This window comes from Neolamprologus multifasciatus, chromosome 18, assembly GCF_963576455.1.
Source record: "Neolamprologus multifasciatus chromosome 18, fNeoMul1.2, whole genome shotgun sequence".
NCBI lineage: Eukaryota > Metazoa > Chordata > Actinopteri > Cichliformes > Cichlidae > Neolamprologus > Neolamprologus multifasciatus.
The window spans coordinates 30976706-30999275 of NC_140456.1; the positions used below are offsets into that span (position 1 = coordinate 30976706).

At 39.7% G+C, this 22570-nt stretch overlaps 1 protein-coding gene and 1 long non-coding RNA gene across 3 annotated transcripts in view; both read left to right on the plus strand.

Annotated features, from left to right (window-relative positions):
• The window catches only part of LOC146498368 (uncharacterized), a 97203-nt gene extending 75011 nt beyond the window's left edge, over window positions 1–22192 (plus strand). For both annotated transcript variants that reach the window (XR_014870609.1, XR_014870608.1), the window contains one exon: window positions 18606–22192. This is a non-coding gene — a long non-coding RNA (uncharacterized LOC146498368). The remainder of the gene's footprint in view (window positions 1–18605) is intronic.
• olfml2bb (olfactomedin-like 2Bb) lies at window positions 3249–14866 on the plus strand. The gene is given in 10 exon segments (XM_085140523.1): window positions 3249–4313; window positions 5233–5505; window positions 5621–5728; window positions 7137–7312; window positions 7451–7649; window positions 7651–7669; window positions 7806–8222; window positions 8568–8744; window positions 10186–10382; window positions 12533–14866. Coding segments are annotated over 10 exon segments (2217 nt in total). The 5' UTR covers window positions 3249–4058; the 3' UTR covers window positions 12929–14866.
• Window positions 22193–22570: the final 378 nt, after the last annotated feature.

A 22570-nucleotide genomic window follows, 5' to 3' on the forward strand; every position in this document is an offset into this window, starting at 1 on the left:
TAGGCGACAACATGATTTTTTTTTTTTTAGATAAATCATCATCAATTTGCAAATTCTAAACACATTTTAATGACCACTGTGATTTCCAAAATATTTAGCTAACACAACAAAACATAGCTTTCAGCTTTTGGTGTACTTTATAACTGGGTTTTTGTACAGAACATTTAGAGTTTGTTTGCAGTCTTACGAGTTTGTGGCTCATAGGGGTTACTTTTTATAGGGGTTCTGCCAGAAAATGCTGAGGATTTTCTACGAGTCTGTTGTGGCCAGTGCGATCCTCTATGCTGTTGCATGCTGGGGGAGCAGGCTGAGGGTTGCAGATGCCAACAGACTCAATAAACTAATCCGTAAGGCCAGTAATGTTGTGGGGATGGAGCTGGACTCCCTCAAGGTGGTGTCAGAGAGGCGGATGTTGTCCAAAATAAAGACAATGTTGGATAACACCTCCCACCCACTCCATGACATGCTGGTCAGTCACAGGAGCACGTTCAGTGAGAGACAGAGTACCGAAAAGCACCACAGAACAACACAGGAAATCTTTCCTGCCTGTGGCCATCTCCCTGTACAACGCATCCACTTAACAAACTGGTTACTGCTACAACTATACATGTGCCTTTCCAGCTATTTATTAATGAGTGACTTATATAGTCTATAGACATATATATACATATATATATACACACATATACATACATACATATACATACATACATACATATAGTTAGTGTTGGAAAGGTTACTTTTAAAATGTATTTCATTACAGAATACATGCCCTAAAATGTATTCTGTAACGTATTCCGTTACGTTACTCAATGAGAGTAACATATTCTGAATACTTTGGATTACTTAACATATTATCATGCATTTTACAACTTTTATTACTATTACTGAAGGTCCGCGGCTCCGAACCGTGGTAAAGGGACCTCTGACTAATACGGTTCCGTGTCGGGCTCGTAGCCGAAAAATAGCTTTACTTTGTTGTCTGGGTCAACTCTGCTTGCGAGAGACAGAGAGAGGTGTTGAAAGGCTGCTCCAACGGAACTTTAGAACTTAAGTAAGTTTCGGAGGAAAACGCGAACAAAGCGTACAGTCGAGTTTTAATAGCTTACTTACAACTGGGCTGTCAGGCACTCTTCTTGGCTGCAGTGGTTATTATTATATTTACATGCTTCCAGCTCCCGTTTCTGCTCGATGATAACTCGTACTTTTCGACTCTCCTTTTTCTCCCTCCTCGCGCTCACAGATACATAACGAGTATGGCAGTCTACATTCTTTAGAGCGATACCTGTAGCATTCTGCCAATTGACTATGTGCACGTTAGCATATGCTACTTCCGGTGCGGAAACGCCTGTGGGGAGCTTTGTTTCCGGTGTCCTATTCACGCCCTGTTTACGGTCCAAAACAAGTTAAGCAAATGAATGAATCAAGCGGCGATTTACATTTCTACATGTCTTGGGCATTTACCCAATATATCTGTAAATGATGTTCATCGACTTGTCAATATTTTTACCCGCGCCTCAGGGCAAAAGAGAAAAGTGATTCAAATGTTATATTTCTCAGCTGTCCCTCATTTATCGCGGGTGTTATGTTCTAAAAATAACCAGCGATAGGTGAAATCAAGTAGCCAATTTTATTTTTTGAAGGTGCAAAACGTTTCGTGGACATCGTGGACATACAGTACTGCACTTCAGAGTTACACTGCTAGCCATCGATGCAGCGATTCTGTACTGTACAGGAGAGACGTCACGGAGGAGATCGTCTGCAGCGATCAGGACGCAGGACACAATGTGATGTAAAAAAATAAGCATGCAAACTTGCACTAAAAAAGCTGCGAAACAGCGAGGTGAAAGGTGAACCGCGTTATAGCAAGGGACCGCTGTAATTTTGAAGGTAAGTCACAACATACCCTTGTAAATACTAATGTATAGAAACCCTTACCAGCAATCATTCATTTTTTGTGTGGCTTTTTTTTTTCACGGTTTGTTAACATGCTGTGTAGGTGTGTACTTGACTAGCTGATATCGACATAACGGGAAACATCTGGTTTGACTATTGTTCACCTGTAGTTTGAATGCTGAACATTTACCTGTTTAAATCATAAGACCAGTCACTATACAGAGATGTGCTTCTGAATGTGGACGATGTGTCTTCTGCATGGGGTGATGCAGTTCTGCTTGTGTTGAGTGATGTAAACAACTGATCGATCTAAACTCTTTAAACGTCAAAGTTGATCATTAGATTTTTTATGACACAACAGTGGTGAGTGTTCCCACCTTCTGCTCTTTGTGACTTAACGCGATCTTTCCGTTTTCGAGTTTTGGACATGATTTTGGAGTATATCTTCGCAGTAGCGATTGACCGCAAAGTAAAGCTACCGGAAATGCACAACCCCACATCCGGTCTCAAACCAGGAAGTTAGCATTTTCTCGTGCACAGGGTCATAGCTTAGCACAACAACAACAACAACAAAAAGGCCTCTCTCACCCAGGAAACACGCAGAGCGAGAGCGTCACCCTGTAACCATGGCAACCGCAACGCTGCCACCTGGAACTAAAGAACGTAGCTGTCAAACAAAACCCAAACAGTCCTGACCCGCCACAATATGAAGCAGGAAAGTACCACCGTGTAATCCATTTATTTCAACAAAGTAACTGTATTCTAAATACCACCTTTTTAAACGGTAACTGTAACGGAATACAGTTATTCATATTTTGTATTTTAAATACGTAACGGCGGTACATGTATTCCGTTACTCCCCAACACTGTGTATATATGTATATATATATATATATATATATATATATATTGTACTATTCTTAGTTAGCTTATTGTCTGTCTTGTTAATGTTGGTTTATAATGGAGCACTGTAACAAAAAAATAATTTCCCCCATGGATCAATAAAGTATTCTGATTCTGATTTTTCAAACACTGACCTAAAATTTTGTCCATACTTAATATGAACATCATTGAACAGCATGTACATGGAAGACAATCACAAAAAGCACAATTCCCTACTACAGCGAAAGTGCCTTTAATCATGCACATCATTTTTCGTGAATCCAACTCACAACCCTGAAATGGATAAGCGGAAGTGAACGGATGGGTGTATATTTGATGACATTCTAATGGCCATGTGTTTATGAAAGACACAAAGAGTGAGGAATGATACAATAGTTTAACTTGTTTGTATATTTTTTCATATACGATATGACGTATTTTTATATAAATATTAAAATATAATTTGAAAAAAGTCTATTTCTAATAGTTTTTGTTACAATAAGCAGGATCAGTTTTCAGATATTCTGGTTAAACTAAATACCTTGTGGTATATTTCGAGACATTAATAGTAAGAAAATTGTTTGACATCGGTTTTAATGTGAACCTTATTAAACGTGAACATACCATAAGGTTTACTGGTAAAGCAAAAACAGTTGTGACATAATAAACCGCTCGGGACCTTTGCAGTGCCCAGTTAGGCTACTTTGATTGGCTGGCAAGCTGCAGTAAGCTGTGTGTAATGTTAAGTGTTCAACCTGGAGCCATTCTGCTCTCTCTCTCTCCCCTCTCCCTCCCCGCCCATCTGTCCCACTCCCACTTCAGGCTCAGGCTCGAGCGCAGTTAGTCCAGTTCGGATCGGGGCCGGTGTTGAGGTCCGTCGGTGCCACCCAGCTCACCGGCGACACGTCACACTGACCCAAGTTAAATCAACCTTTTTTTTAAAAAAATATTATTATTATTTTAGCTTTTAAGTTATAATTTGTTTCTTTTACAACAATTATTTTAATAGAGTCTTCATAAAAAAAATAACAAGTACACGAGATCTTTCTTTCTTTTTTAAGTTTGAGTCCTTTTTTTTTTTTCAAGCTAAACCGTTTTATGGACTCGTTTTTACCCGCTCGGAAGGACAATAAGCCTACTTTCTAGTGAAGTAATTTACTGCACCGTTTGATGCGTGGGTGTTTATTCATTCGTACTTGCTCCGCAATTTTTGGCTACAACTACCTGATAAAGACTAGTTTGTATACAGAGTCCTCCTTATCCTTAGCTGCTGTGCAGAAATGTGGCGCGGACTTTCACTGCTGATTTTCTGCTGTGCTGTAAGAAGCCTGGCGCTGGACGGAAGCATTCGGGAGAAGATGCTGCTAGCTGAAACCGACGAGCTGAGGCCGATTAAAGATGCCAACTCCACAAGCAAAGCAGAGGGTAGTCACCAGTTCCCGGAGAAAGCCACTCAGGGGAGAGTTCCACAGTTCCAACCCACTGTCGAGCCTCTGGAGGACGAGCTGGAAAACCAAGAGAATATAATAAGCCAGGTTTGTGAACTATAATGTGCGCCTTTTTATGATTAATTGTATTCTATGTTAAACTACACTGACAAAGAAGTTTATGTATATTCACATACTGCAAATGAGTTGGGAGAACAGAAATTCCTAGTTTTAATAATTAGGCAGTTATCAAATTTAAAACGTTGTAAAAGTTAAAAGCACAAGATGATGTGCTGTTTGACCTATTTTTACATTTGACTGAACTGAAGTAAAGTTATGCAAAGCCATGCTCTTTTATGCAAATTATAAAAAGTAAAACTTCAATCCATGACCTGTTTTACTTTGACCTGCTTAATTCTTCTTCCAGGAGACTTCAACTGAGTAACAGCAGTTAGTACCTCAGCAAAACTTTCCATCTACCTCACCAAGGGAAAACCACATGAGGTCCCACAGCACTTGTGCTGTTAGGACTTACTTTGCTTTAAACAGTAAACCCTGAACCTCTCGTTTTCCATCTTAAGTTGGATTTTCAGCGGTTGTTTCTGACACAGCGATTCCAAAGTTTATCTATACGGGAAATTTCCTTTACCTCATACTGTCATGGTAAATCAAGCCCAGAGCTGTGTGTGTGTGTGTGTGTGTACACTATGGTAAAGGTTTGCATTCCCCCTGGTGGTGGTTATGTAATATCCTCAAACTGTAAGTGGTCCAAACCAGAGGGCCTGTTTGTAAATGCCTATAGCTGTCTTCATTCCACACAGCTCACCACTGTTGCAGCTGCATATCGTCAGACATTTCAACTCTTTTTCTGATTTTAGTTCCTGAATTTCTGCTAAATAAATTATAATATAAGTATAGTATAATATGCTATCAATTTTACATTCACTATTTATTCAGGTTTCCCGTTATCTGGCCTATATTGTGGAAAAAATATACTGAGAAAGACAACTTTCTGCCTCTGTTTCAGTTGCTGGGAGATTACGACAAAGTAAAAACAGTGTCTTCAGGGTCCGACTGTGTGTGTCGCTGTGTTGTTCGACCAATCAAGCGATCCGACTGCAGCCATGTCCATGAAAGTGACCTAAAATCACCATCTCAGGATTTTTACACTGTAGAGACAATTACCAAAGGAACAGACTGCAAGAAGTGTGTGTGCATGGCTCCACCTTCCGCTGTCAATCCCTGCGAGGGAGAGTACAGGTTTAAAAAACTGAAGGAAGCGAGCAAAGATGACATCAAGGTAGAAACATATACATGTGTTCTGGTTACTGATGATACACTGTTAAGTTAGTTTTGAGCAGGAAGATGTTTAACTAATAATAATAATAAAAAAACAATTTCTTGATTTTGTTTAGCTGGCAACTATCATTGACTTGTTGGAAGTCTCTCTGTATGGAATGGACTTGTTAAAGCTCCATTCTGTTACCACCAAGCTACTGACCAGGGTGGACAACATAGAGAAGGTGAGCATATGTTGTCCAAAAAACACCTATTAAAAATCAAAACTGATAGTTTGTTTACAGTACATACTCTTATGTACAGCATGTATATATTTTTAATGCAGAAGCTTTGCAAAGGTAGACAGACCTGCTAACACAAACAAATGGTAAAACTAAACACTTTGGCTTCTTCATATCCTCTGTCAGCTTGCTCTTTGACTGTGCTTGGATGTTAAACTGTGCCATATCATATACTTTAGGGCAATACTAGTATACCAGTTATGTGCTCTAAACTCTTGACATTGTTGTAGCAACGATATAGCAATGTCAAGCGTTTACGTTCAAAAGTACCCGCAAAAACGAGACAAGCCCGGACGTGACTGCCTTCTAAAGGTGGAAGCAACAAACCCTACTTAAGGCAAAAACACATCACCAGTTACAACTTGGCTACCAAGCAGGAACTAATAGTTGGTAATGTGCGACCAAAAAATAAAACAAATGACTCCACCAAGCATTGGTGGAGCACTTGCACTTAACTGCACTCAATATAACAGGAAAAGCAAACACTGGATGAAAATTACTCACAGTTTACATGGTGGTAAAAGGAGGGCCTTAAATAGCAGTTCAAAGGCTCAACCTAAGATGCACATTCCCTTTACTTAAAATTCCAAGGAAAACACATTGGCTACTTTTGTGTTTACATTTGACTGTGTCACTACTATTGTACTATAATGCTGCAAGTGTGTCATCAATGACAGTAGCTCACTGGAAAAGAAGGATGGCAAATGCCCGTCACTCACTTACACTTGTAAAGTTTGTTATCTGTGAGCCGCAAAAATCAACAAAATGTATTCATTTTTTTAAAAAATATCAGAAATATGATTGTTGGACATTTCTTTGAAATATGATACCCCTACATGGATGGCTGTACTGCAATACTGGAATAGCTTATTTTTACAATTAATTGAAAAAAATATATAGTTGGTATTGTCTTTAAGCCATAGACGTTTTACTGTTAAAGAAATATTTCTGTGATTTTGTTTTAAATTCTCCTCTGCACATACAATGAGAATGAACTGTATAGTGAAGGAGCCCGCCCCTCCCTGAGCTTGGTTCTGCCGGAGGTTTCTTCCTGTTAAAAGGGAGTTTTTCCTTCCCACTGTCGCTAAAGTGCTTGCTCATATGGGGTCATTATGATTGTTGAGTTTTTTCTCTGTATCTATTATTGTAGGGTCTACCTTACAATAATAGATTGTAAGATAGTCGTCTTGAGGCGAGCTGTTGTGATTTGCGCTGTATAAATAAAATTGAATTGAATATCCAAGACTTCTAAAAATACATATTTGTATATTCACAGAGTCCAGACTAAGTGCAAAGTGATGTCATCTGAAATAGTTGGTTGACCCTGTATGTGTCTTTTTGTGAACTCAAGGCATTCACACAAAATTTGACTGAAAGAATGAGAGAGAAAGAACGTGTAAAGGAAAGAGCGAGGGAAAAGGATAAAGAAAAAAGATCCAGCCGAAAAAAAAAGGAAACTGAAATGATGAGCGCTCAAGAGTTAAAAGTGGAAGCAGCTGCCTACGCCCACAAGCAGGTAAAAACCTTGTGAACATCTGTGTCTTAACAGATCACAAGCCAAGACAAACTCTTGTCTGATTTTATTGCTGTGCACTCTTCTAGACGATTGCTATCGTGGTAGATAGTCCCTCTCATTATAAATGGAGACTGAATTTTCTCTTACAGAAAGAATTATGACAGCAAGCTGAAGACAAACCACCAGCAAGATGGTGTGGAGGAACAGAACCCAATCAGGAATCAAACTGAAACACGAAAGCTGATTCAAAGAGAGACCGAGCCAAAGCAGCCAATGAAAGGACAAAACACTGTTGTCATCAGGGGTGTGACTTTTACAAGGCGAGAAGAGAGCTACAAGGAGGATAAGAAAGGCAAAGCACCAGAACAGTAAGTCTATTGCATTGATCTGTAAAATCAATGCTTTTAAGTTATGTGCTAAAGGCTTTTTAAAATTTAATCAAAGGTAAAATTTATTTTAAAAATTACAGCGAAAGGCCCTTTCTTCTTTTATCTTGTCTTGTAGCTTCTGTAACCACAAAATCATCAGTGGATTTGCAGGTGTCTGAGCAGCTGCCACCTAACAGGCCTTCAAAAACTACCATAAAACCAGACCTCAAAGACATACCTTTGACCAGTTCTTCACCATCCCATCCACCAACAGCTCCCCCATCTACCAGCCAACAAACCATATCTGCAACCCAACCAGTTCGCTCCTCCACAACAACTCCAAAGCCAACGGCAACTACCCAAAAATCCTTAACTACCAGAACTGCTATTCACCCCACTGTGCCTGTCAGCCAGTATACCACTTCACCCTCAGACACCAATATCACTCCACCTATTGGTGCAGCTCCCACCTCAGCGCCTCAGTCAAGAACCAAAAGCCGCCTCAGCTGGACAGAGAGCCCCGCTGACCAACCAATGGTTACCAAAAAGCCAGGTAGAGTAAGACTAATGAACCTATTCATTTCCATATGAAGCTAATAATGTTGATTATTTCATAAAAATGAAATGGTAACCTCCAGGGCTCCAGTGGCCACTTGAGGGAGATCTCACAAAATCCTGTGTTAAAATGCCTTCAGTTTCAGCTTCCCAGCCTGATAAAAAATGTGGTCTTGGTCTCTATCAATAGTTTCCCTTTTCAACATAACTGTTTAGGTCTTATAGATATTAGACAGACAAAATAATTACTAGAAAGGTGTAATTATAGCATTTTGGCTGATCTGCGTACCTCATCTGGTAGTAGGTGTATCCTTGCTGGACACCTAATGTGTATTTTTAGCAGGAGTGTGTAAGGACACAGTAGCTAGCATCTCTGAACCGGTCCAGAAAAATACTTATGGCCTTAGTGATGGAGCCTGGATGAGAGATGCTCGTGGTCATGGGAACGTCATCTACCTCACTAGTGGTCACTATGGCAACAACCTACTGGAGTTCCGAGACATGGACACCTTCAAATTAGGTACAGAGGTTTGTGTTTATGAAAAAAATTATCTTCTAATCTCAAACAGCGTCAGGTACCCTAATTCATCTCATAAAAGTTCTATCAATGTTTTAGCAATCAGAACAGATTCCACTGGCAAATGCATTTCATATTTGAACGACAGAACAAACAGTGACATGAAGATCCGTAAAAGTAAAAAAAACAGGAAAACAGGAAACAATATTTCACACACAATGGATGTGTTAGAAAAAGATTCATGGATTAGAATCAGATCCTTCAAGCTGAACATGAGTATGGTAAAATTCTATACACTTGTGAAATTAATTTTAGCACCTGTGTTTCAATATTACCAGGTCTAGGAGTTAAAGATTAGATACTTAACAATCAAATGATCTTTATATTTAATCCTCTAAATCTTGGTTGCCAATTTCATTTTAAATGAGGTTTCCTAAAGTACATAAAAATAGTTAAAATTAATGGTTATTTGTGTAGTGCCAGTAGATAACAACAGTTGTTCCAAGTGCTTCGTAGGAAAGGCCCATATTGTAAGGAAAGGCCCATGTAATAGACACTATTAGAGAGAACCCTGATGAGCATACGGCTCATTATGAGCTAGTATTTGGTGATGGTGGCAAGGAAGAACACCCATTTAACAAGAAGGGGCCTCCAGCAGAACCAGGCTCAGGAAAGGGCATTCATCTACCATCTGTCCCTTTGCAGTGATGTAAAACTGCCTTCGCCTTTGCATCTGGTTGAAAAGTTAGCCTGAACATCATTTTGATGCATGAGCATGTAATATTTGTCTTCTCCTGGATATTGCAGGGATTTTCTGCCTTAGAAAATAAGGCTTCTCAGTTTGGGGAAATTTTACAATGACAATTACTTAGCTCAATATCCTAATGACGATTACTTAATCACAAGGTTTTGACAAAAATCATATTTTTTGTTCTTCATTGGATGCTTGAAACCAAGATGTTTCTAAAAAGCTGAAATAGTTAAAAAAAAAATAATTTGACAAAGACAAAGATCATCCACAGCCTGGAAACAAGTTTGGTTTTTTTTGTTAAAGGGTGTGGAGGTGGGTCTTTTAATTATAAGACAGTACAAATGAGAGGATAATTGTGAAACTAAATATGAAATATAAAATTACAGTCTGATTTATTGCATAACATTATAAACAGAAATAATCTAGTTTCAACATTAGTGTTATTAGAAAATAAATTTTTAACCATTTGAAATACTGTTATTAATTAAGGTAAAAATCGTTGCAATGTTTATTAACCCAATTTCCCTCGGAATGAATAAAGTATGATCAATCAATCAATCAATTAGTTGCAAAATATTTTTAATAATAAATTTTTTTTTTAAAATAAATATTTTCTCTACATGATGGACATATCTTAGTTGATGATCATTAAGGTTAGTGCATATCTATTTTCTGTGTGTCCTTCCTGTTCAGGTCAGACAAGTAATTCATACAAGCTACCTTACAGTTTCACTGGAACAGGCCATGTTGTGTTTAATGGGGCTTTCTACTATAATCGAGCCTTCAGCAGGGACGTTATCAGATATGACCTGAGGCACAGATATGTGGCTGCGTGGACCACACTGCACGAAGCTTTACTGGAGGAGCAAATTCACAAGACACAGACTGAAGTAAGACTCATTACTTTCATTTTTAAATAACAGCCCAAGAAGTACTCCATAATGATTTAAACAAGAACATTTAGAAGTCTTTCAAGCATCATTAAAATTATGTGTGGGAACATTATAAATTACTAAAGAGCTCAACTGATCACTTTTGTGGTTTGTTTCTGTCAAGAGATGTATTCTAAGACACTTCTTCAGCTGAGAATCAGAGAGGAGAAACACACAGTTTTGTCTCAAAAATGAGACATCCAAAATTATTAGCCCCATGGCCAATAGTCAATACTACTACTACTAATAATAATGGATTGGATTTATATAGCGCTTTTCAAGGCACCCAAAGTGCTTTACAATGCCACTATTCATTCACTCTCGCATTCACACACTGGTGGAGGCAGCTACGGTTGTAGCCACAGCTGCCCTGGGGCAGACTGACAGAAGCGAGGCTGCCATATTGCGCCATCGGCCCCTCTGGCCAACACCAGTAGGCAGTAGGGTAAAGTGTCTTGCCCAAGGACACAACGACCAGGACAGAGAGCCCAGGGATCGAACCGGCGACCTTCCGGTTACAGATACGCTTCCCAACCCCCTGAGCCACCCCCCTGTACCCTTTACCTGTACCCACAACTGACAACAATTTCTTAGAGTAGGTCTTTACTAGGTTTGCACAGGTCTCCTGAGGGATTTTGGCCCATTCCTCCATTACAAATTGTTCTAGCTCGTCCAAATTGAATGGTTTCCAAGCATGGACATTCACTTGGAGCACTCGCTACAGATTCTCAATAGGATTGAGGTCTGTGCTCTGTGCGGGCCACTCCAGGATCTTGATGTCAAAATGTCAACATAATTTCTTTTTTCATGATGCCATGCAACCAAACAAGGCTCCCTGTGCCTGAAAACAGCCTCACAGCATGATGTTCCCAACTGTGTTCCTGGGGTTGAAGGCCTGTGCCTTTCTTTGCCAAACCTAAGCAACAACTGTGTGCTGAAACAGTTTCAGTTTAGTCTCATCAGATCAAAGCACTTCCAAAACTGATCTTCTTCTTACATACATACATACATTCATACAAATGTTCATTGGCAAACCTCAGTCGGGCTGTGATGTGCAGCTCTTTGAGTAAAGGTGTTCTTCTGGGATGATGCCCCTGAAGTCCACCATGATGAAGAGCCGTCACAACTGTGTCCTTGAAACATCAACTCCAGAAGAGGCCAGGTCAGTAACAATCGTTTTGGCAGATGTCCGCGGTTCCTTGCTGACATCTGTGACTATTTTCGTCTCCAGGGTTCTTGAAATCTTGAACTTACGGCCACGGCCAGGTTTGTTTCTTACAGAATTTGTCTCCTTGGACTTGGCAATGATGCAACATACAGCAGTTCTAGACACTGTGAATTGCTTGGAAATGGCATGTAGCCTTCCCCCTTATCATGAGCCTCTACTATCTTTTTTTCTGAGCTCCAGAATTATTTCCTTTATCTTTGGCATGGCCAGTAACAGTAGTTCCTCTCATGTGTTCAAATGCCCTGTTCCTTGAACCCTTTTTATGCTGATTGAATGTTGTTAGGAAGCCAGTTGACTGCACAGATGTGGTTTCAAAGCTGACTGGTTAATTACTCTAGGTGTTTTGAAAGCAAACATTCACATAGGGCTAATATTTTTTGACCTCCCCATTTTTTATTGTATTTGATATGAAGCAAACCTAAAAAGGTATTTTATATTACAAAATGTACCGAAAGCTAGTAAATCGCACTGGTGAATGTTTGAATGTATCAAGTTTCATCAATGCTGCAAACGTTGGGCAGAAGTTTAGCAAAATGTTCCAAAATTCCTGGGGGGCTAATAATTTTGGCCTCAACTGTAGTTAGAAAGAAAAGTCAGCCAGTCAGGCTCACTTTAAACTCTTTAAAATCTCTTTAAAGATTCTCTAAATCTGTTTTTGATCTCCACCAGCAAGGACTACCTTAATCTACCTTAATCTGCTGTCTGGAGAGCTAAGCACAGTATGTAAACAGCTGCCTGCTGCAGATGAATAACTGCAGTGGGAATGAATAGATCAGTAAAATTACAGGTTCTAAAACTAAAACAACAACCTGAAAGATTGCAGTCTAAAATTATTTTAAGATGCAAAAGTCATACAAACTTGAGCTTGTGTATTTTGCAGGTCGAGTTTGCGGTAGATGAGTCCGGCCTGTGGCTGCTTTACCCTGCTTTGGACACAGAGGGCTTCCACCAGGAAGTTATCCTGCTAATCCACCTCCACCCTCGAGACCTTCAGCCAATACAGACCTTTCGCACAGGTCTCAGAAGAGGTCGTTACGGTAACAGCTTCTTGGTATGTGGCGTACTTTATGCAGTGGATAGTATGGAGCGTCGCTATGCAAACGTGACCTACGCATTTGACACTCACACGCTTACGCACACAGTGCCAAGCCTGGCGTTCACAAACATGCATGCACATAACTCCCAGCTGGCTTATTGTCCACTGGACAAGAAACTGTACTCATGGGATAATGGTCATCAGATGATGTATGATGTCATTTTTGCTTATTTAGAATAATGGACAGATGCTTAGATGAATATTTGGCAATTTAGTTTGTCCAGTGAGTCAAAACAAAGCCGAGGATGGAAGAAATACGAAAACTGAACAGATATTCCGTCTGTGTTTTGTTTCGAAAAGACTGTGGATAAATTAAACACTGTGTGGTCACTGGGTTGCTGCTCTGATGTGCACGCACTTAAGTCAGTAACTGTCGGACACAGCACTTGCAGACAAGAAAAGCAGAATTGTATTGTATCTTGGGTGACATGGAGAAGAAGATACTTTTTCCTGGCAGCAGTGTTTCAAACAATCCATACTAGTTCAATTGTTTTCTTATTTTACTGTCATGAACTGTAACATTTAACATACTAATTAGGGCTTGTAGATTCTGAGATGTAGCTCTTTGGTTGCAATTTCTCTGAGCACTGTATGATCTGACCTTAGGGGGAAATGCTGGGATGTTAACTCCTGGGACAATTGGCAAATGTCTTGAATATTTTCCACATCAATAATCTTTCTCACTGTAGAGTGACTTCATTTTGTTTAGAAATGGTCTTATAACCTTTTCCAGGCAAAATGATTTATCAGAAGCAACGATTGTTTTGGTTATAGTGGATGTGGAAACAGTAAGGGACTGTAAGTTGGGCAGAGGTTAATATTTACTCATAATGACCATGAATGTTATGGTAATTTGGGGCTTTTCAAGATGTCTTTGAACTGCTCTTTTTACAGAGTGGAATGATTGTACAACATACATCTTTAATGATTTAAAAGAGAAAAAAAACAAGAATTAGGTCAACAAGTTTAAATTTATTTAGAACTTTCTTTAATCTACACAGAGTCAAAATTACACAAATCAGCCTCAAATACAGCAAATACAGCTTTTCAAATTCTTTGCTTAATGAAAGCAGATTTGCATATGATATGCCCCATGTAACCAGTATTCTTTTAGATTTTGTATTGAAGTAATTGCCTGTTATTTTCTTTGTGATAAAAAAATTGTATTGTTTGTCCTTTTAATGTGTTTCCCATTGTTGATAGAAGTGGTAAAATAATTTTTAACTTGTACTATTTTGGTTGTAAAAAAAACAAAAAAAACAAAACAAAACAAGACAAGGGCAAGAATTTTGACTGCTTAACTAGGAGTTTGTACATTTATAATAAAACGATTCAAACGTTTTTCAGTGTCATTGTCTCACTTTCCTCCTTCTCTGTGTGCCATCCTGTTGTGGGCATTATTTGTAAGGTATGATTAAATTTTCCTGGAAGCAGCATAGCCACTGGAAGGAACACAGGATGGAAAATAAACCCTGGACCAGATGCTGTTGAACTTCAAACTGGAAATGCTTGGGACACAAATCAGACCTGCTACATGTTAGAGAAACACACATGGGTAAAAAGGGTGATGCACTGCTCACTTTTAAGATAAAAAGCTGCCGCTGTTCTTCCAAGCTGGTTCAGTTCAGCCAGCTCTTTATCTCTGCTCTACAGACTTACCAGCTGAAAAAGTATGTGTGTGTGCACAGCAAAGTTGTAACAAGAAAGAAATGAAATTTAGAAAAAAAAAATGTTTGAAAAACATTAAAGATAAGTGAATGACATTAAGTCCAAGCTGATTTCAAATGCATAAATTCTGAGCAGGAATATTCCACTAAAACTCAGTGGAACATCAGTGGAGATGACATCAAAAGTTATATAACCATCATGTTGATGTGGTGGTGGAGTGTGTGTGGTAAGTGACCACTGAGCAGGATGCAGAAGAAAGACGCCCATACACATACACTACAGACTTGCCAAACTGAGTGAATGCGTTAGTGTGTGTGTTCTGTACAACTTTGAATGACTTGTTCTAAACGCCTGAAAGCAAGGAGACCACACAAATGGACAAACACTCACAGTAGAAGTCATATGCTAAGGATGCTCTCTTCTGACAGAGTAGTCTGCTTTAAACATGCAATGCATAATGTCTAGTTTAAAGATAACAGTGGTATCTAGATACACATTCTAAAACACCACTGAGCTAAAACTTTAAACAAAGAAACAAAAGAACGATAGAGAAGGGCTCTCATGGAGATCAAAATCTTTGGGTTGCAATTACACTCACTTAAAGGTTATTTATATTTATACCAAAGAAAACAAAAAAGAGACTACCAAAATAGGACTTGGTTAAGAAAGACAAAAAGAAGGAAAAGCAAAAGAAAAAAAGTTGGAAGAGAATGAGAGGTTAAAAGTTTAGAGATTATTTTAAGGGTGAAAGAATGGATAAGATGATAAAATTGAAGAAAGCAGTCCTACGTATTTTTTTAATGTGTGCATATTCTGATCAAAGATTCTTCGCAGTGTTACTGGAGGCCAAGTTAATGCTACTCAAAGTTAACATCTGGTTAGATACTGTATTTCTAAGCCTGTTAGTGTGGAGTACAAAAACTACAACTTTATCTGAATTTAAAAGCAGAAAATTTGAGGTAATTTATGTCTTTAAGACATTGCTGCATTTGGTGCGTGTTATCAGGCTTCATGGACAGATAAAGTTGGGTATCAGATGCATAGCAGTGAAACTGTATCCTATTCCTTCTAATGATACTGCCTAAAGGAAGCATGTATAACAGAAACAAAATTGGTCCTAGTTAGGAAACCATTGTAATTCCACAATTAACCTCAGTGTGTTAAGAGTACTCTCCATTTACATGAACAAATTAGAGTCTATTAGACAGATATGATTCAAACCACTGCAGTGAGGTGCCTTTAATACTGACAGCATGCTCTAATCACGTTGACATATTATGGTCGACAGTATCGAATGCTGCCTGAGGTCTAGCAGGACAAACACAGAGATGAGTCCACTGTCAGAGGCCATAAGAAGATCACTTGTAACCTTCACTAAAGCTGTTTCTGTGCTGTGATGAGCTCTGAAACGTGACAGAAGATCTTCAAATAAGCCATTCCTCTGCAGATGATCTGCTAGCTGTTTGAAAACTAGTCTTTCAAGAATTTTTGATGCAAAAGGAAGGTTGGAGATTGGCCTATAATCAGTGTTGGGGAGTAACGGAATACATGTACCGCCGTTACGTATTTAAAATACAAAATATGAGTAACTGTATTCCGTACAGGTACCGTTTAAAAAGGTGGTATTTAGAATACAGTTACTTTGTTGAAATAAATGGATTACACTGCGGTACTTCCCTGTTTCATATTGTGGCGGGTCAGGCCTGTTTGGGTTTTGTTTGACAGCTACGTTCTGTTGTTCCAGGCGGCAGCGTTACGGTTACCATGGTTACAGGGTGACGCTCTCTCTCTGCGTGTTTCCTGGGTGAGAGAGCGCCTTTTTGTTGTTGTTGTGCTAAGCTAACAGGCAGAATGCTACCGGTATAGCTCTAAAGAATGTAGCCTCATAGGCAGCGTAGTCCGTGCTGCAGGGAGAATGGACTGCCATACACGTTATGTGTCTGTGAGCGCGAGGAGGGAGAAAAAGAAAAAGTACGAGCTGTCATCGAGCAAAAACAGGAGCTGGAAGCATATAAATATAATAATAACCACTGCAGCCAAGAAGAGTGCCTGACAACCCAGTTGTAAGTAAGCTATTAAAACTCGACTGTACCTTTGTTCATGTTTTCCTCCAAAAACAATAAGTTTCGTTGGAGCAGCCTTTCAACGCCTCTCTCTGTCTCTCGCTAGCAAAGTTGACCCAGACAACAAAGTAAAGCTATTTTTCGGCTATGAGCAGACACAAACCCGCCGTATTAGCCAGAGGTCCCTTTTCGAGGGTTCGGAGCCGCGGACTGTCAGTAACAGTAATAAATCACAGCAATAGTACTTTCATGTAGTTGTAAACAGCATGATAATATATTAAGTAATCCAAAGTATTCAGAATATGTTACTCTCATTGAGTAACGTAACGGAATACGTTACAGAATACATTTTGGGGCATGTATTCTGTATTCTGTAATGGAATACATTTTAAAAGTAACCTTCCAAACACTGCCTATAATTAGCTAAGACCACTGTGTAAAGGTAATGGCTTTTTAAGTAATGGTTTTTATTACTGCCAGTTTGAAGGCCTGTGTTACATATTTGATTAATAGAGATAGGTTGACCCTATTTAAGATTGGAACATTAATTAATTCTTTGAGCAGTCTTGTAGGAATGGGATGTAACACGTTGATGGTTTGGAGGAAGTAATTACTGAAGTTAACTCAGGAAGATCAATTGTAGAAAAAAAGTGTAAATAAATATTAATGGTATTAAAGCAGCTGTACACAGTGTTATGTCTGTCAGATGGTTATGGGTAATTTTTTCATGAACTCATTATTAGTTAAGGTTAAAGGTTACTGGCTACAGTGCTGAAGAGAAACCTATGATTGTTCTTTTTCAGTGTTCTTCAATCACTAATAAATAATATTACTCCGTTACATAGTCCATATGACCCCCCCCCCAGTTGTGGATGTGGATATGTGGCCATGCCCCACAGCTTACATGCTTGCAGCACAGGGAGGACAGGGGCGGGGCGGCGGGATAACCAACTTGCAAAATAAAACAAAATAAAAACAAAACAACAAACACGAAAACAACAGACATTATGATACAGACTTATAATTTGCACCAATGTTTTTCCTCAGTGCGCCTGCTCGCTGCTGAAGTCAAAAAAGACTTTATTGTCATCTCCGCTACAGTCCAGAGAGAGATGAGACGACGAAGCTCCAGTTACATCAGTGCAAGTAAACAAACAATAAATATAAGAAGAGTAAGAAAATAAATATACACTTTAGGACTAGAGGTAAAGGGATCAATAACAATTTAAAATTTATATTTTATATTTTGATGATTTAAAGTCTCACACACAACCCGTGGAAAGGGGAGGGAGACCTGCTGCTTCCAAATAGAGTACATTTCATTCATAATGTTGTAAATTCAAGCCCATTATGTATTCATGATTTGAATCCTGGGTTCAAAGCCATCAGGTCCTCAGTTTAGAAAAAAGAGAAAAGAGGAGGAGGAGAAACGGGCAAAAGATACAGGTAAGCAGATGTGTGGTTGGATAATGGCAGGTCATCCTGAAACAATCAGAATCAGAATACTTTATTAACCCCTAAGGAAATTATGTGGGTTACAGTTGCTCCAAGAAGAAATGGTAAAAATAGTAACAGTAACAGACTAAACTCCAAACAATACATTATGTTACAGATTTTAATATTAATTAGTCATTGTCAGTTGTTGATTTGTCGTGTTCTCATTGTATGACGAATTATGATGGCTGTTTGGTAGCTTTTTACTCTCTCTCTCTTCATATCTGTATGTTTCTCTTGTGAAATTCAGTATGGTTCCGACAAAAGTTCTATGTTAATGTACAATCCTGTGTGTGTGGTGGGGGTGTGTGTGTGTGTGGTGTGTGTGTGGTGTGTGTGTGTGTGTGTGGGGGGGGGGGGGGGGCATGCCAGAGGGAGTCTTCGCCCAGGGCGCCAAACAGGCTAGGGACCGCCGCTGCTTCAGACCCAGCCACACAGACAAAAACTGGTTCATCCCAAAGACAAAACTCCTAAACACAAACTTTACAATGTAGTATATGCTGTACAGTGCAGCAAGGAATGCTCAGACCTCTACATTGAAGAGACCAAACAGTCACTTCATAAACACATAGTAGAACATAGAAGAGCCACCTCGACGGAACAAGACTCGGCTCTCCATCTGCAATCCTGAGGACAAAGGTCACTCTTTCGAGGATGCCAATGTTCACATTTTGGACAGAGAAGACAGATGGTTTGAAAGAGGAGTGAAAGAAGCCATCTATGTCCACTGTGAGCGACCATCTTTGAACAGAGGCGGTGGTTTACGACATCAACTGCCATCTGTAATCCAGTTTTGAGATCCCTTTGCAGATGCTTTAATGCCCACTCACATAGTGGGTCATTTGACCTCAGTAAATCACATGATAACGTGGGTCTAGGCTTCACAATGGGTTCACCCGAAACCGTGGCTGATTGTGACCCACACCCGTTTTCATACCTTGGCTCGTGTGATTAGATACAGGATCAACAGGGGGTCCATGACCCTCTTGGGGACACTCCCATAGGGCTTAAAATTTGGGACTCTCCACCAATTGCTCTTAGAACTGAAGAAGCTTCTCGGATGAGAGGTGAAACGCCTACAAGGAAACTTGAACAACATTTCAGCTTCTTGTTAAACACACTCAAAATCTTTTAGTTCTCTCTTATACAAGACTGAAGACTTGGGGGAACAGAGCCTTTCAGTCTGTGGGCTCTGGAAACGTTTACCACTCCAGCTCCATTTAGCTGAGTCTGTGGACTCTTTAAAAAAAACTTGTACATTTTTCTCGCCTTAATCAGGCCTTCAGCTGATATTCTGTTGTTATTTATATATTTCTTTTTTTTTCTGGTTTAATATTAACATTGTGATTTGTGAATTTTATTGTGACCCTTATGTCTGTGAAAAGTGCTATATAAATAAACTTTATTTACATTACTTTATATTGAATGGTAAAAAAATGCTATTGAGAAAAGTGCAAGAAAAAATCTGGAGATAGAAATGAACACAGTGGGTCCTCTTTAATTGTTTTCAGTCATTTGTATTCTTGGAATTTGTTGGTTGAGTTAAATAGAACCTATTACAGAAAATGAAATTTGCTCACATGTCCTTTGTCTGCTACATATGACTTAGGGAACATCTTGGATTTTTGATACAGTCATTTTCTCATGTTGAAAGAAAATATTTTTGTGTATTTAGGAAACCTACTTCAACCATATGTAGATTATGTAAGTTTGAATATTTCTGCAGCAGATGGCTCCGTTTAGGTTTCCAGCCAGACCAGCAGTGCTCTAAAAGAGGAAATACTAGAAAGCAGGGGAGACGCAAATGATGAGAACAGAAAAAGACGACGTGGGGAGAAGAGAGAGGTGGAAAATAATAGGGATTTGAGGGCAGCAGACAAGTAAAGATGAGAGATGAATGAGGGGAGTAAGAAAAGCAGACAGCAGGGAGAGCTAATGTGTCCCCCAGGCATTACGTTACAACATCTGGTTTGTTACTCTAAGCTTCTCAGACAGACTGAGAAATACAGCCAAAGTCCTTGCAGGAATAATCTTGTTGTGGTTGTGGTGTGGTAATGGAGACAAGACAAAAATAACAAGCAGCTTAGGTAGCTTATGAAAGTAAAGATCTTTGAAGAACAGTCTGAAAATAAGAAATTGTTGGAAGCAAGAGGATGTTAAATCACACATCAATCACTCGGAAAGGAAAATAACTTTGTTTGCCGTGTCTGTCTACAGCCAAAGGCAGAGAAGTATAAATGAGGCAGAAAGACAGAAATAGCTTGAAAAGTAGTTCTTGAACTAATCTGCAAAGATTTCACTTTACAAAGACTCTTACTTCAGTGCCAAAACAATTGTTTGCATAACGATAGCCTAAGTCACCTTTCCTCTAAGCCCAGTCAGAGCAGCAAATGTCTGCCGAGTGCTTTCTAAATAGACATCCTGCTCCATGAGCCCAGACATACAGACCACAGAGTCACATGGTTGAAGTTTGAATGTGACTCACATCCTCCATCATGTCACTTCTTTGCTTTTCCTGGAGGTCCTGCAGGTCTTGCATCACGTTACACGAAGTAGGTTAATGGAAGTAATCTTGTGATGTGATAGCGATAAATGGCAAAAGGTGACATCCACATATATTCTCTGCTTACTTGTGTATCTCATCACGATACATCTGCTTTATTAGACTGTGGTCATTTTCTCAAAAAAAGTCTTCATTCTTCACTTCTTCATGCTCAGCTTATGTTGTTGTTTTTCTACAGGAAATCCTCTGGGTCTGGAGTTATAGAATGACTGTTTATCATTAGCCAGGTTTATCTTTAAAGGATATTAAACTGCTAATGCATATATGCTAATGCATATAGTTGTGTTTCTATTAAAGAGTGATTTAAAAAAAAGTTAGTTTTTTTTCTTTTGGTAATCATAAAACTACCCCTATCAATGTCTCCCCCTGTCTAAATCAATGAAGAGATGACAAATGAACTTTGGACTACTGCAGAATACTGCAGCAGTTTCCTGTGCCTTAAGGCAGGTATAAATACAAGTGACTGTGAGGGAAAAGTCGTAGCGGTGAGAGAAGTGACCTACGCCTCAACAAACTCCTACCACATCTGAGGTTTTGGTTCAGCTACTGACATTACTGCACTCCAGTTGGACTGCTTATAGTCCCACAGGCTAATCAAGCCTGTTAGCATTCCTTCTTTAGCTTGGTGGCTCCCTTCACCTCTGGTGTCCATCATCTGGTGGACATACACCAACCACCTTTCAGCAACATCTTTGTACTTCGACATCAGCACTAGAGATGCTCAGTATGGTCCACTCAGACTCAGTGTCCCAAGCCTCCCTCTTGAAAGATGTTGAAGAGCAGCACCCTCTTGAGCACCCTCAGCAACCCTGGACCCAAGGGTTGATGGACATGATTGGGAGGAACAGCCAGCCTGATCTAAGCCTGAGTAGTGCTTTGTTATTGAAGTTCTCTGCAAACCATAGTTTGTCTATAATGAACAGCATGTTCAAGCATAGGCGTGTCCATAATTGCATGGGACCATTGGCACACCATGTCACACGTTAATTTTGTAATTGTATCATCAGATCTGTGATTGTATGTTCTGGACACCTGGATGAAGAGAGAAGCTGAGGTGTCAGATGATCACTACCTGATGGTGAGTTGGATCAGGTGGCAGGGAAGGATGCTGGAAAGGCCTGGCACACCTAAACATACAGTGAGGGTGCTCTGGGAGTGCTGTTAAGAGGTCCCAGACTGTGAGATCTTTAGCTCCCAACTCCAACAGAAATACAACAACATTCCAAGAGAGCCTAGAAACATGGAGTTCAAATGAACCATGTTCCGCACCTCCATTGTTGTGGCCACTGCATGGAGCTGTGGTTGTAAGGTGGTTGGTACCTGTTGTGGTGGTAATCCTCAAAGCAGATGGTTGGACAGCCATTGGTTGACAAAGCAATCCTATCCACCTTGGTTATTGTATGGGACTTCTGAGGGAACTGATGTGTTAAAAGCAGGGCCAAGTGCTTAACAGTCACTTTTGGCCAGAGGGGCCGATGGCGCGATATGGCAGCCTCGCTTCTGTCAGTCTGCCCCAGGGCAGCTGTGGCTACAACCGTAGCTTGCCTCCACCAGTGTGTGAATGCGAGAGTGAATGAATAGTGGCATTGTAAAGCGCTTTGGGTGCCTTGAAAAGCGCTATTTAAATCCAATCCATTATTATTATTATACATCAAATAAAATCTCACACGCACGCACGCGCACGCACGCACGCACACACACACACACACACACACACACACACACACACACACACACACACACACATTTAACAATTGCCAGTTAATAAGCATGCCATCTCCAAAGACACTTTCCAGAATGAAAGGACGCTGTATCATAATTATGGTATTGCATTGCTGTTTGCAAAGGAGTACAGAGTGAGAAGCAAAGCCTAGATGACTTTATGCTGAGGGAGATGCTGACCCCCAATTAAACTGCAGGTATGCAGAACAACAACAATAGGGGGAGTATTTGATTTTTTTCCTCCTTGAAATGCTGGAGTGACTCTTTAGTGGCTCACAAAATCTGAGTGTATGTGGAGTTCATCCATCCAGT